At 47.2% G+C, this 13327-nt stretch overlaps 1 protein-coding gene and 1 long non-coding RNA gene across 7 annotated transcripts in view; one reads left to right on the forward strand and one right to left on the reverse strand.

Annotated features, from left to right (window-relative positions):
* Positions 1–13327, reverse strand: part of LOC120396066 (disintegrin and metalloproteinase domain-containing protein 20-like) — a 139200-nt gene that overhangs the window by 83521 nt on the left and 42352 nt on the right. For all 6 annotated transcript variants that reach the window (XM_039520961.1, XM_039520960.1, XM_039520959.1 and 3 more), the window contains one exon: positions 8589–8670. In XM_039520961.1, the coding sequence (XP_039376895.1) occupies positions 8589–8670 (82 nt within the window). The remainder of the gene's footprint in view (positions 1–8588; positions 8671–13327) is intronic.
* LOC120396068 overlaps positions 1–13327 on the forward strand; it is a 46771-nt gene that overhangs the window by 30190 nt on the left and 3254 nt on the right. The window lies entirely within an intron of this gene.

A 13327-nucleotide genomic window follows, 5' to 3' on the forward strand; every position in this document is an offset into this window, starting at 1 on the left:
AATTCATTCAATCTCCTTCCAGGGTATATCACAGTTCTGTAATTACTGACCCTTTTCGAGGGGGTGGAGAATCCAGGCCTGCCTGTTACTCTGGATCCCAACCCAGGGATACTAGAAGTAGCAGCCACCTGCTGCATCCCTGTATTAATTGCTGCATTTCCCTGGACCACTTCTCTATGGCCTCCTAGTTCCTTTCCTTCACCCTTAGCTCAGGCTGAAGTCTTTCTTAAGTCCCAGCAGCCAGCCAGGAGCTACTTCTTGCTCCCCCTGTCCCTGCCAGTAACTGCTCTGTCCCTGGTATTACAGTTCCTTCAGCCAGCCAGGAGCACTGGGTTTGCTCCTCTGGCTCCAGGCAGCAACTGACTAACTAACAGGACCACAAGGTCTCCAGCAGTGGGTCTCAGGGCCTGTACACCCCCATCACAATGATGATATAATACCTTGTCTGACAAAGTTTGCAGATGACATATTGGTGGGGAAGTAAATAATGAGGGAGACAGATTACTATTACAAATAGATCTGAACCACCTGATTAAATGATCACAGTTCAACAAAATGTGTTTTAATACCAGCAAATGTAAGATAGCACATCTGAGAAAGATGAACAAAATGCATGCTATACATACAGGATGGAAGACGCCATCTTGGAAAGCAATGATTAAGAGAAGGACTTGGAGATCATCAAAGCTAATTGCCTCAATGTGAACAATCAGTGCATGGTATGGCAAAAAGGGCTAATGCACTCCTTGAATGTATGAAAAGAGGAATATCAAATACAACTAGGAAAGTGGTCTTGTCCCTGTACACAGCATTGGTAAGACTGCTACTGGAATATTGTGTCCAGTTCTGGTTCCACACTTCAAGAAAGTTGTGGAAACACTGGAGAGAGTTTTGTGGAGGGCCACAAAATGATCCAGGGGCTGGGGAAAAAAACATATACTAACTGTTGTTCTTTGAGATGTGATGCTCATGTCCATTCCACGTTAGGTGTGTATGCACTACGTGCACAGTTGATGGAGATTTTTCCCTCAGTGGTATCTGTTGGGCCAGCTCTAATACCCTCTGGTGCCATGCGCTCATGCATGCATATGAGGGGTCTAGCCAGCTCTGCATCTTCTCAGTTCCTTCTTGCTGGCTAATTCTGAGCGAGGGACAGGAGAGCGGGTTGTGGAATGGACATGAGTGAAATATCTTGAAGAACAACATACGGAAAGATTAATAACCATTTTTTTCTTCCTCGAGTTGCTTACTTATTTCCATGCCATATTAGGTGACTCACAAGTGGTACCTTAGGATCTGGGCTCAGAGTCGATAGATATGCAGATTGCAACAATGCTCTACCAAACCAGGCATCATCTCTAGCTTGCTGGGTGATGACATAATGGGATGAAAAACTATGCACCGAAGACCAAGCTCCCCCTCTAGAAATATCAAGAAATGCTGCTGAGGAAGCTTGAGCTCTGGTTGAATGGGTGATCATGATGGCAGGAGTTGGGGCAACCACCTGCTCATATTACATGTGAATGCAGGATATGATCCAGGATGTAATTCTTTGGGCCGAAATTGGCAGGCCTTTCATCCCGTTTGCTATTGCCACAAAGAGCTGTGTGCACTTACAGAATCATTTGGTCCTTTTGATATAGAAGGCCAGGGCGCGTCTAACATCCTGCACGTGGAAATACTGCTCCTCCCTATTCCTGTGCGATTTCAGGAAGAATTCTGACATGAAGATAGTCTAATTACTATGGAACTGAATCCACCTTAAGGAGGAACGCGGGGAAAGGGAGAAGTTGCACCACATACGGGGGTTCTGACATTAGAGCTCTGGATCAACCAGACCCTCCTTGCCGAAGACATTGCTACCAGGAAGGCAACTTTCCAGGAAAGGTATGACAAAGGGCATGATGCCAATGACTCAGGGCCTATGAGTCTCGACAGGACAAGATTTAGGTTCCACAGTGGAATGGATTTGTGAATCTGCAGTACAGTCTCTCTTAAGTCCTTGAGGAAGCAAATGGACATTTTGTGAAGAAAAACCCAACATACCATCCACTGGAGGGTGGAAAGTAGAAATGGCTGCTAGGTGTACCTAAATGGATAAAATGGCTAGGCCCTTCTGTTTCAGATAAAGAAGATACTCCAGCATGGACTGGAGAAGTGACCTAGCAGGTGAGAGGCCTCACTGGAATTACATGGAGAAACACTTCCACTTGGCAAAGTAATTTGATCAAGTAAATGGTTTCTTACTATCTTGCAATACCTGGTGTACTTGCACCAAACAGGCCACCTCCACTGTGTTTATCCATGGAGTTTCCATGCAGTCAGGTGGAGGGCCTTGAGGTTTGGGTGGAGCAATCGGCTGCGATATTGTGAGATCAGGTCTGTGAGGGAAGGAAGCATCATCAGGGTTGCTACTGACAGGTGCAATAACATGGTGAACCAGTGCTGGCATGGGGCTATAAAAATAACCTATAGTCTACCTTGCTTGACTTTGAGAAAGACTTTGTTCATGAGAGAAATAGGAGGAAATGCATAGAACAGGTGCTTTTCCAAGGTGTGCAGAAAGGCATTTGAGAGCAAGCCCAGCCTGTGCCTGCATAGAGAGCAAAACAGCTGACACTTCCTGTTCTGCTTGGTTGAGCACAAGTCTATCAGGGGAGTCCCCCACAACTAGAAGATGGTCATGGCTATATTGGGACAAAGAAACCACTCATGGTGAGAGGAGAAAGGTCTGCTGAGGGGAACTGCCACATTGATCCAGGCTCCCAGAAAATGAGAAGCTACAAGTTGGATCAAGTGCTTCCCTCAGAATTCCCACAAGAGAATAGCCTCTTGTCACAGGGGGGAAGAGCGTGCCCCTCCATGCCTGTCTATGTAAAACATAGCTATGTGTTGTTCTTAGGGACTTGCACAACCTTGCCTGCAATCTGGAGTAAAAGCACCTGGAATGCTAGGCAGACCGCTCTCAGCTCTCTGACATTTATATGCAAGGAGAACGCCTCCTGGGACCATAGACGTTGAGTCCTGAGGTGCTCAAGATGAGTCCCCCAACCTAGCTCAGAAGTATCCAAGATTGGGGATACTGATGGTTGGGGGCTGATGAAGGGAATGCCAAATCCAACCTCCAGGGGTCCCTCCACAAATCTAGAGAGGTGGGAACCTCGGTGGGAACTGTAAGCACTGAGTCCAAATCATGACGGTCTGGTGAGTACGCTGATGCCAGCCATGCTTAAAGAGGTCTAAGGTGCAGTTTCATGTGTTGTACCACATATGTGCACGCAGCCATATGACCCAATTGTCTGAGGCAGAAATTGGCTGTCGTGATGGGGCGGGCCTTGACCTGCTATATTAGGGATGGCATTCATAGATTCTAGGGCTGGAAGGGATTCTAGGGCTTTTTTCCTAATGTCCAACCTAAACCTCCCTTGCTGCAGTTTAAGCGCATTGTTTCTTGTTCTATCCTTTGAGGCTAAGATAAACAAGTTTTCTCCTTCCTCCTTATGACACCCTTTTAGATACCTGAAAACTGCTATCATGTCCCCTATTAGTCTTCTCTTTTCCAAACTAAACAAGCCCAGTTATTTCAGCCTTCCTTCATAGGTCATGTTCTCTGGACCTTTAATCATTCTTGTTGCTCTTCTCTGGACCCTCTCCAATTTCTCCACATTTTTCTTGAAATGCGGTGCCCAGAACTGGACACAATACTCCAGTTGAGGCCTAACCAGCGCAGAGTAGAGGGGAAGAATGACTTCTCATGTCTTGCTCACAACACACCTGTTAATGCATCCCAGAATCATGTTTGCTTTTTTGGAAACAGCATCACACTGTTGACTCATATGTAGCTTGTGGTCTACTATGACCCCTAGATCCCTTTCTGTCATACTCCTTCCTAGACAGTCTCTTTTCATTCTGTATGTGTGAAACTGATTGTTCCATCCTAAGTGGAGCACTTTGCATTTGTCTTTATTAAACTTCATCCTGTTTACCTCAGACCATTTTTCCAATTTGTCCAGATCATTTTGAATTATGACCCTATCCTCCGAAGCACCAATCTCTCCCAGTTTGGTATCATCTGCAAACTTAATAAGTGTACTTTCTATGCCAATATCTAAGTCATTGAAGAAGACATTGGACAAAGCCGGTCCCATTACCAGACACTGCCTGGAAGCAAGCCTCTGGGAGAAAGGCTCTGACTCAGGTGCAATCAAGCACCATACTTACAAACTCTATCCTCTGAACAGGGATGAGTGTTGACTCCTGCTCATTTGTCAGCAGGCCCAGTGCTTGGAACGTAGATTGTACCAGATGGATGCTGGGTCTCATCTGGGCCTCGGATGAGGCTATGATCAGCTAGTTGTTGAGGTAAGGGTAGACTCACACCCTTTGCCTTCTCAGGAAGGCCACCACTATTGCCATGTATTTTGTGAATATCTGAAGGGCTGCCAACAGGCCAAAGGGGATGACAGCAAACTGGTAGTGGGATTGGTTCACAATGAACCTGAGAAATCTTCTGTGGTCCTGAAATACGGAGATGTGAAAATAGGTGCCTTTTAAGTCAAGGGCAGTGTAACAGTTCCCTGGATCCAGGGAGGGAATAAGGGAGGCCAGGGAGACCATGCAGAACTTCAATTTCTTGAGATAACTGCTGAGGAAATGCAGGTCTGGCATGGGTCTGATACCCCCTTTGTCCTTTGGGATTAGGAAATAATGGGAGTAAAATCCTTTCCCTCTCAATCTCTGAGGTATCTCCTCCACAGTCTCTACCCAGAAAAGAGGTTGCACCTCCTGGGATAAAAGCTGCTTGTGAGAAGGGTTCCTGAAGAGGGATGGGGAAGGGGGATGGGATGGAAGGGTGGGAATAAACCGTACTCAGTATCCAGTAGTCCAAGGTGATGAGGGACCACACTAGGCTGAAGCGGGAGAGATGGTTTGAAAACAGAAGGTGGACAGGATATGGTACAGGAACAGGTATAACGTCCTCAGGTGCCACATCAAAAGTTCTGCTTGGGGCCTCCCAAGTATCTGTGATGGCCCGTACTGAGGCTGAGGTGGGCAGGGGCAAATGTCTGCATTTATAACCCGTTTCGATTCTTAAACGGGTCCTGGCACGGTGGCAGAGCTGAAAAATGGACTGGTTGTTGAGGCCTGAAGTGTTTCCTCGAAGGCACTGGGGCACATAGACCCAGGGACTTAAGGGTGGCTCTAGAAACCTTCAGGCTGTAAAACTTCACATCCATTTGTTTGGAGAAGAGCAAAGTGCATTCAAATGAAAGGTTCAGGATGGACTGTTAGACCTCCGTTGGTACACCCGAGGACTGGAGCCCAGAATATATATGCATGAGCACTGCAGAAGCCAGGATCCATCCTCCAAAAATGGTGGCCTGTGGAGAGGCCCTGGCCACAGACGTCCCTTCCTCCACCAAAGCAGAGAACTCCTACCTGGATTCCTAGGGAAGACAGTCTTTAAATTTCATCATCAACTTCCAGTCATTAAAATTGTATCTCCCCAGAAAAGCCTGCTGATTGGAGCTTTGGAGCTGATTCTACCTTCTGTAGAATAAATCTTTCTTCCAAACAGTCTAGTCTCTTCGTGTCCTTTGCTTTGGGAGTCACTCCTTGCTGTCCCCGTCTGTCTCTCTCATTGGCCACCAAGACAACCAGGAACCCTGAAGGGGGTGGGGGTACAAGTACTCATAGACTTGGGTGGGAAGAAACCCACTTTTGGCACTGTTTGCAGTGGGAGGCAGGGAGGACATGGTTTGCCACAAGGCTTTAACTGGTACATAATGGCCTCATTGAGAGGGAGGGCCACTTTTGATGGGCCCGCAGTGGACAGAATATGAACCAGGCTTTGGGAGGATTCTTTGACTACCTCCACTTTCAGCTCCTGGTCAGCGGCAAAGTCATCATGAGGGGAGGATACAGGCATCCCAGACACTGCCTCATCCAGGGAAGAGAAAGAAGAGGCCTATATTGGAAGGGGGTCCTGCTCCTCTCCTTCTGCACTGACTGGATCCCAGAGATCTAGGTCCTAAGGCTTGGTACTGGAGCCCAGGTCACCTGCTGGTCGTAGGATGGGGGCATTCTTCCTTCCGAGACTACAGAGTAAGAGTGTCTGGAAGAGGGCCCTTGCATAGGGGGAAAACCCCACAGGTTCCAAAATGGCTGCTGTATCTGCATAAGCTACTGCTCATTGTGCCAAGTACTCAGCAACACCCCTGCACCCAGGTCCATCAACTGGTCGGGCTGCCCAGTGGGGAACTGACAGCAGTTCCTCGAGTGGGAATACAATTCTACCTCCAAGTATGATGACAAGCCTTCCTCCGGGGATCATGGAAGGGAGATATCCATCGGTGCCAGGGAATGGTGCTGAGGTGGGAATACCTGGGTTGAGGCAAGCAAGGACGGTTTCCCTCTAGATGGTACCGAGGGGGCTGGTACCGAATGGGAGCCCAGGGCCACAGACTCCCTTCTGCTCCCCGGTACCAATGCCACCAACTCTTGTACTGCTGGCAATGGTGGTACCAAAAGCACCAGCAGGTCCCTGGCCACAACATATGCCTCCAGAATAAATGGTACCACAATCTTGTTGGTGTCACATTGCTCCTCCAGTGCCAAGGGATGGCCCAGGACCAGACTCAATGGAACTTGCCTATGAGGTAGAGTTGATGGTGCTGCCCTCAGAGTGGGGGCAGAGGACTGGCCAGACTCAGGTCATATTCCATCGCACTCTACGTGGCTGGCTTTCTTCAGAGTCTTAGAATGTCCCCTCTCTGCCACCTACTTCTTATGTTTTTAATTTGGTACCAGTGGAGGACAGTGCAGAGATTCTTTCACGTCAGAAGGAGCACTCTGCACTGACGCTGAGATACTGGGTGCCAAATCAGACTGGCTCGGCTCTGATTAGGGATGGAGCGCCGCCTCCATCAGGAGGAACTTCAACCTGGCCTCCATGTCCTTCTTCGTAGAGAGCTTGAAGTCCCAAGAGATCTGGCACCGGTCCCTAATATGAGTCTCCCCCAGGCACTTCAGACAAGTAGAGTGTGGGTCACTCACAAGCATGGGCTTGCTACAGGAGGCACAGAGCTTGAAACCCGGGGACCGGGGCATGTTCCAGTACCTGGAGCAGACAAAAATCCGCTAACAAGGCAAGAAGTGTTAACTAACAATATATAAAATTAATATGCTGAGAAAATAAAGAACTGGAATAACGAAACCAGTAAGCAAGAGGAGCTGTTCCTGTGACCATCATAGTAGGTAAGAAGGAACTGAGAGGATGCGGAATCAACTGGGCCCCTCATATCGGCACATGAGTGCTCAGCGCCAAAGGGCACTAGAGCCGGCCCGACGGATACCACTGAGGGAAAAATCTCCAGTGATTGTGCAGATGGCATGCATACACCTAACGTGGAGGAATGAATATGAGCATGAATATGAATATGACATGAGGCTTAAGGAGCTCAATTTATTCAGCTTATTAAAGAGATGGTTGAGAGGTGACTTGATTGCTGTGTATAGCTTTTTACACATAGACCAGATATGGGGGGGGGGAGGCGGAGTTTCAGTCTTGCTGACAAAGCCATAACAAGATCCAATGGCTGGAAGTTGAAGTTAGACAAATTAAACCTTGAAATAAGATGCAAATTCACAGCGATTAGGTATCTTTCTAAAAGATATGCTTTAATCAAGATTCTGGGAGAAATTTCTATGGCCTTTGTGTGTGGGTGGTTGGCTGGATGGTCATGGTGGTCCCTTCTGACTGACATCTGAGAATCTATGCATCCCTTGTTCATTACCTCTCGTCATGAGCCATGGAGAACAGAAAGCTTGGCAGTGCCCTCAACATGCTCATAACACTTGCAGCACTGCATTAGGACAAGGAATATAATCAAATTGAATGCTTCAGGGTTTCAGGTGTTTGCAGGGGTCAGGAAGGATTTCCCCTGCCCCCAAAATGCACAATTGATCAAAACTGATTAAATGTACTCTGTTTTTTTCCCCACCTTCCTCTGATGCATCAGAGTGTATTCAATTATCCACAGCTGGAGAGGAGACATGGGATGGGTGGACCAGGACTTTGAGAAGGTGCAGGGAGTCCTCTTTCTTAGATGACTAGCTGGTATGCCTTGTTCATATCCTCAGGGTGCAACTGATCACTGGATTTTAAGGATGGAATTTACCCCAGATCTGCTTGGCTGGGACATTGAGGTTTTTTTCTCCTTCTTCTGCAGCATGGGACATGGATTACGTGCTGGGATCATCTAGGCATAGCTCACCTAGTCAATTCCCTGCCACTGCAGGAGCCCTGGTGGCACCTTGCTCTCTTCTGTTCTCTGCCTGTGTCACATAACAGTTTAGTCATCTAAGGACTGAAAGGCTTTGGTCTGAAATTGGGCTTTATCTAGGGATAACTGGGTGCAACGTAATGCCTTGTGATATACAGGATGTCAGTCTAGATGATCTAATAGTTCTAGACTTAAATGCTATGAAACAATCAATTATTAGCATAATGTTACTGGAGAAAATATTTACATTAATTAAAATATCAATTTTTGAAGTGTACATACTGTAGACTATATTTCACATACTTTGACAGTAGCTACTGAGGGAGTACCAGTGCACAGATTGTCTCCATATGAATATCCATCAATCCCTGGATATTTTCCACCCCTAAAATACAAAATAAAGTAAATGTAAATACAGAATGTTCATTTGATATTAAACTGTTCTCTATAGCTGTAAATAAATTCAGTATAAATAAAAGAGTGAAATATAAGATCCGTATTTAGATATATAAGAAAACATTATGTTCTTACTTGTAAATACATCTTCTCATAACATAAATGTCCACCAATCCAAAATTACTTACAAGCTAAAGTCTGCCCCATCAGAACCAACTAGAAACATCTTTGCTGAAGTGTCTTCTGCTGAGACCAGTGATCATATTAATAGATAAGTCACTTCTTCTTCCATATGCCTTGGTAGCAACAATTACAAATCTATATCTAGGTTTGATAGCCAGCACGCAGTAGCATACAAGTGTTTGCCTCATTTTCCATTTAAAGAGGATTTGTTCACATCTCCCATGAGATGTCCTGATGTGATTCAATCTGCACCCGTCTTTCCAACATAAGTCAAAACCCAGTGGTTCCTCGGCGTGGTTGATGACAAACTGTTTGTTTTGAGCTGTCAAAATACTCCACGTGGCTCTCCATTGAGCCTCAGTGTCGAAGTTAAGTGTAAGGGGCTTGATGCAGTTCCATAGAGGGTTGTGAGATTTTAATCTTGTCTTTGGTGGGTTCTGCAGATTATTGTGCAAAGGGATCCTCATATTTGCATTGACATGGTTGAGAAAGCGAGATGTCTGTGCAGCTCTTCTAATCTGTGGAGGCTGGATATGCGATATGACCGGGAGCCAATCAACTGGAGTTGATTTGAGCATCTCTGATACTATGCGCATGGCATTATTGAATTGGGTATTGAGGAGTTTAGTGTGAATTCTGTGAGACCATACTGGCACACACTATTCAGCTGCAGAATATACACAGGCAATTGTTGCGGTTCATAGGATCTATGGATTGGAGCCCCAGTATGTTCTGGCCATTTTCCTGATAAGTGCGACACGAGACCTAAGCTTATCATGGGTGTTCTTGAAATCTTGTTGGAAGGTCAAACTCTGGTCCAGTGTAATGCTGAGATACTTTGGGATAGCCTCATGGCTGACATTCTCACCGCAGAACTGCACATCACGTTCAGTATTAGCCATTTTATTGTTCAGATGGAAAGTAATCATCATGTTTTTTTTCAGGTTAGTCCTAAATTTCCAGGATTGGAAATAATTAGCCATTGTGCTAAGATCTTGACAACGTCATCCACATACACAAATTTTCTCAACTCTGTTGTTGGTATAACCACAGCATATAGATTTAAAAGTATTGGGGCCATGATGGAGCCCCAAAGGATGCCTGAGTTAAGAGTTCTTCGTCTGCTGACCTGGCCATTAAGGTGTACCTCAAAGCAGCAGGCCATGGTTATTGCTATCAAGAGACAGATTGTTTGCTAGCAGTGAATTACATGGGGGATCTTGAGAAGGAGGCCCTGTCTCAAGATGGTGTCATATGACAAGTACAAATCAACAAGAGCAATCACCGTCTTCAATTTATGTTGGAATCCTGTCAATGTCGCTGGTAAGTGAAGCTACTTGGTCACAGCAGTTCCTGCCTGCTTCAGTGGGAGGATGTCTTCGATAATGTCAGACAGATGGTGGAACAGCACCCATTCCATGAGCTTGCTAATGGTTGAAAGTAGAGAGATGGGGCAGTAGCTGGGAATTTCCCAGGCTTCTGTAGGGCAAACACTGTTGCCTGTTGCCAGCTTGTTGGAACTTCTCTGGTTCTATGCACAGCAATAAAAAGCGCCACCAGCCATTCCCATCAATGTCTCTCCAGGTTCTTGAGGAACTCTGGAGGAATGCCATCCATCACATTAGTTTTCCAGCTTTTGATTTCCAACAGTGCAATGTTGATCTCTGCAACAGAGTATGGAGAGGAGAGTGGAGATTCCTCCGGGAATTGGTGAAGGTTTCTGCAGAATTGCCGCTGGACCTCCTGGCGCGTAATCTTGTCTGTTGGCATCTTGCTGTTAGAAAGAAGATGAGAGGTGACAGCATTTGCAGTTACCTTTGCCAGGTGTAGCATTACTGGATGGGACCCTCCAACTTGCCACAAAAGAGCCCATGCCTTGCAGCTCGAATGGGTGAAATCAAGACTCAACAATCTCTTCCCACATTTCCAGGTGAGCTAAATTCAAGTACTGAAGCAGCGCAGTGGCTTTATCTGGGTCACTGCTGTAACGGGTTATGCTGACCACCGTGGGCACCTCCTGCTGGCTGCTCTGGAAATTAGCTCTGTCCATCAGCAGGGCGCCCTCCTCTTGTGGTGTCTCACTCTCTGTCACTGCTTCTCCACTGTCTATGGGGACCCGCATCACTCCCTGACCACGGTGTCCTCTTCAGGGCATGGCCCTCTGGCTGTGCCCCAACTCCACTGTCTCCCCTCTTAGAGGGAACTGGCAGTCCTTCGCCTGGCCTCTTGCTGCAGTGGTGAACTGCAGCTGCTAGTCCAGCCCCTTGCTCAGGGACAAACTGTAGTCCTTTGGCTGGCCCCTTCCCTCCACAGCCACTGGGGCAAAAGTGTGTGTGTGGGGGGGCAGACCCACCCACTACTCTGGGCCCCAACCCAGGGACCCTATATCTGGTAGCCACTCACTGCATCTCCTTCCTCTCTGCTGCTACCTGCTTTCCCTGGGCCACTTACCCATAGCCGCAGCACTTACTTGGCCTCTGTATCAAGGCCACAGTCTGGGAGCCAGCCAGGCTGGAGCTCCGCTTGGTCTCCTGACCCTGCCCAGCACTGCTCTGTCCCAGGTACTTCTCTCTACAGGTAGCTAGTCCTTCTCCCTCAAGCTCCAGAGAGGGAGACTGAACTCTCTGCCCTGCAGCTCTTCTTATAGGGCCCACCCTGGCCTTGATTGGCGGCTTCTAAGCCTTCCTCTGATTGACTAGGTTCTGTGCAGCAGCAATAAGGGCTGCTATTAACCCTTTGCCATCCAGTGAGGGGCAGCTTCTCTGTCACATGCTCCTTTCATATTTCCTCAGGAGGGACTCAGATTCTTTTGTCCAGCAGGGGGTGAAAGCCTTGTGGTTACTGTGTGGGATGTACTTCTTTGCAGTCAATTTTAGGATGTTTGTAAAATGGCCAAAGTTTCTAGATATCAGTTTGAGCCATGGGATCCAATGTTGTGTTTCCGAAGTGTAGGTGGGCCGGTCAGCCTTACAGAAATTCCAACATGGCTTTGGCACCGACTGCAGAAGAGGCATTTCCAGGCTTATCTGGAGGATAACTGGATGATGTTGGCTATGCAGGAAGTGACTCAAGATTATTCTTGTGGCTGTGCTGTTATGGGTCACAAAACACAGGTCAGGGTTGTGATCCATTATCTAACTTGCAGACCGAAAAGATATGGATTGCTTTGGATCATAGAGCAGGTGGAGTTCTTTGAGGGAGGCCCATTCTGTGCTCTGTTCCCTGGCTATGTTATTTGAGCAGTATCCTCAGTCTTTGTGATGGCTGTTAAAATCACCTATGTAGATGACCGATGAGGAAGGGAAAAGAAGATGAGATCAGGCCACATTATGTTACACGGCTTGTATATGTTTATTATAATGATGTACAGAGGGGAGGTAGTAGAATTCATATAGGGACCACACCTCTTGAAGAACCTCCAGTTACAAATGAGTAACCTCAATTTCTTCTTCGAGTGCTGGTCCCTAAGTGTATTCCACATGTGGATGATGGACAAGCAATGCTCAGACTGGAGGGGCATGCAAGGAAGCCAGCAGCCAAGATGCTTGCAGTCCTTCAGTTCTCACTGCCCCACCTGCAGCAGCAGCTTCTCCCAGCATCTCATATCTAGCAAACATGTGGACGGAGCTCCAGGTGGCTGCCCTGCATATGTCTAGTATTGGAACTTCCTGCACGGATGCTGGAAGAGGCCGATGTATGTAAAATCTCCAGGAGCTTGTGCTGTGCCTCCTTGACTTCTTCCAGTGAGATGTCTAGTGAGCTCGCAACTCTTTTGTAGAGATCTTGAAATTGCTTGAAGTCATCCCCTGTGTTGGGAGTTGGTGTCATTATGGTGTCCTCAGGGGAAGATGAAGAAGAGTGGGTTGCCGGTGCCATTTCCCGGTCAGAGGGTTCCTTCTTCCTCTTCAGCTCCCTCTTCTATAGGTTCCAATGGTCCTGGTACCAAAAGTGTGGATGAATGATGTAGGCTCCCCCTGGGTGGGCTGGAAGGTTTGTGTTGTGGGGAGGGGTGTTGCCCACAGGTTCCAATATGACCACTGTGGGGGAAATGGCATTGGTGGCATCCATGGGTAACCGTACCAGTGTGTGTCTTTGGGGTCAATGTAATATCTCCTGTGCGGAGGTTCTGGTCTTCGTGGATTGTGGCCCGGAGAAGAACATTTTGGAGAATATATTTCCCCTTCGTCCTCTCGTTCTCATTGCTCGAAAATGGTGGAGAAGATCATGATGGACTTGTGAGGTGACTTGGAACTGACCATGCGGGTGCGGTGTCAGTGCCGAGAATAGGGGATTCAGGTGTCAAATTGATCATGAGGTCTTTGTGGTGCAGGAATTGTTGTGTTGTTGGTGGCATTGGTACCGTAGAAGACATAGCTATCGGTACTGATTTTTGCAGCATGATTGTGGGTGCCGGTGTGCGTACCGAATGCATGGTGCTTGCAGAAGGTGGTGCCATTGTCTGC

This window comes from Mauremys reevesii, linkage group 1 (genome assembly GCF_016161935.1).
Source record: "Mauremys reevesii isolate NIE-2019 linkage group 1, ASM1616193v1, whole genome shotgun sequence".
Classification (NCBI taxonomy): domain Eukaryota; kingdom Metazoa; phylum Chordata; order Testudines; family Geoemydidae; genus Mauremys; species Mauremys reevesii.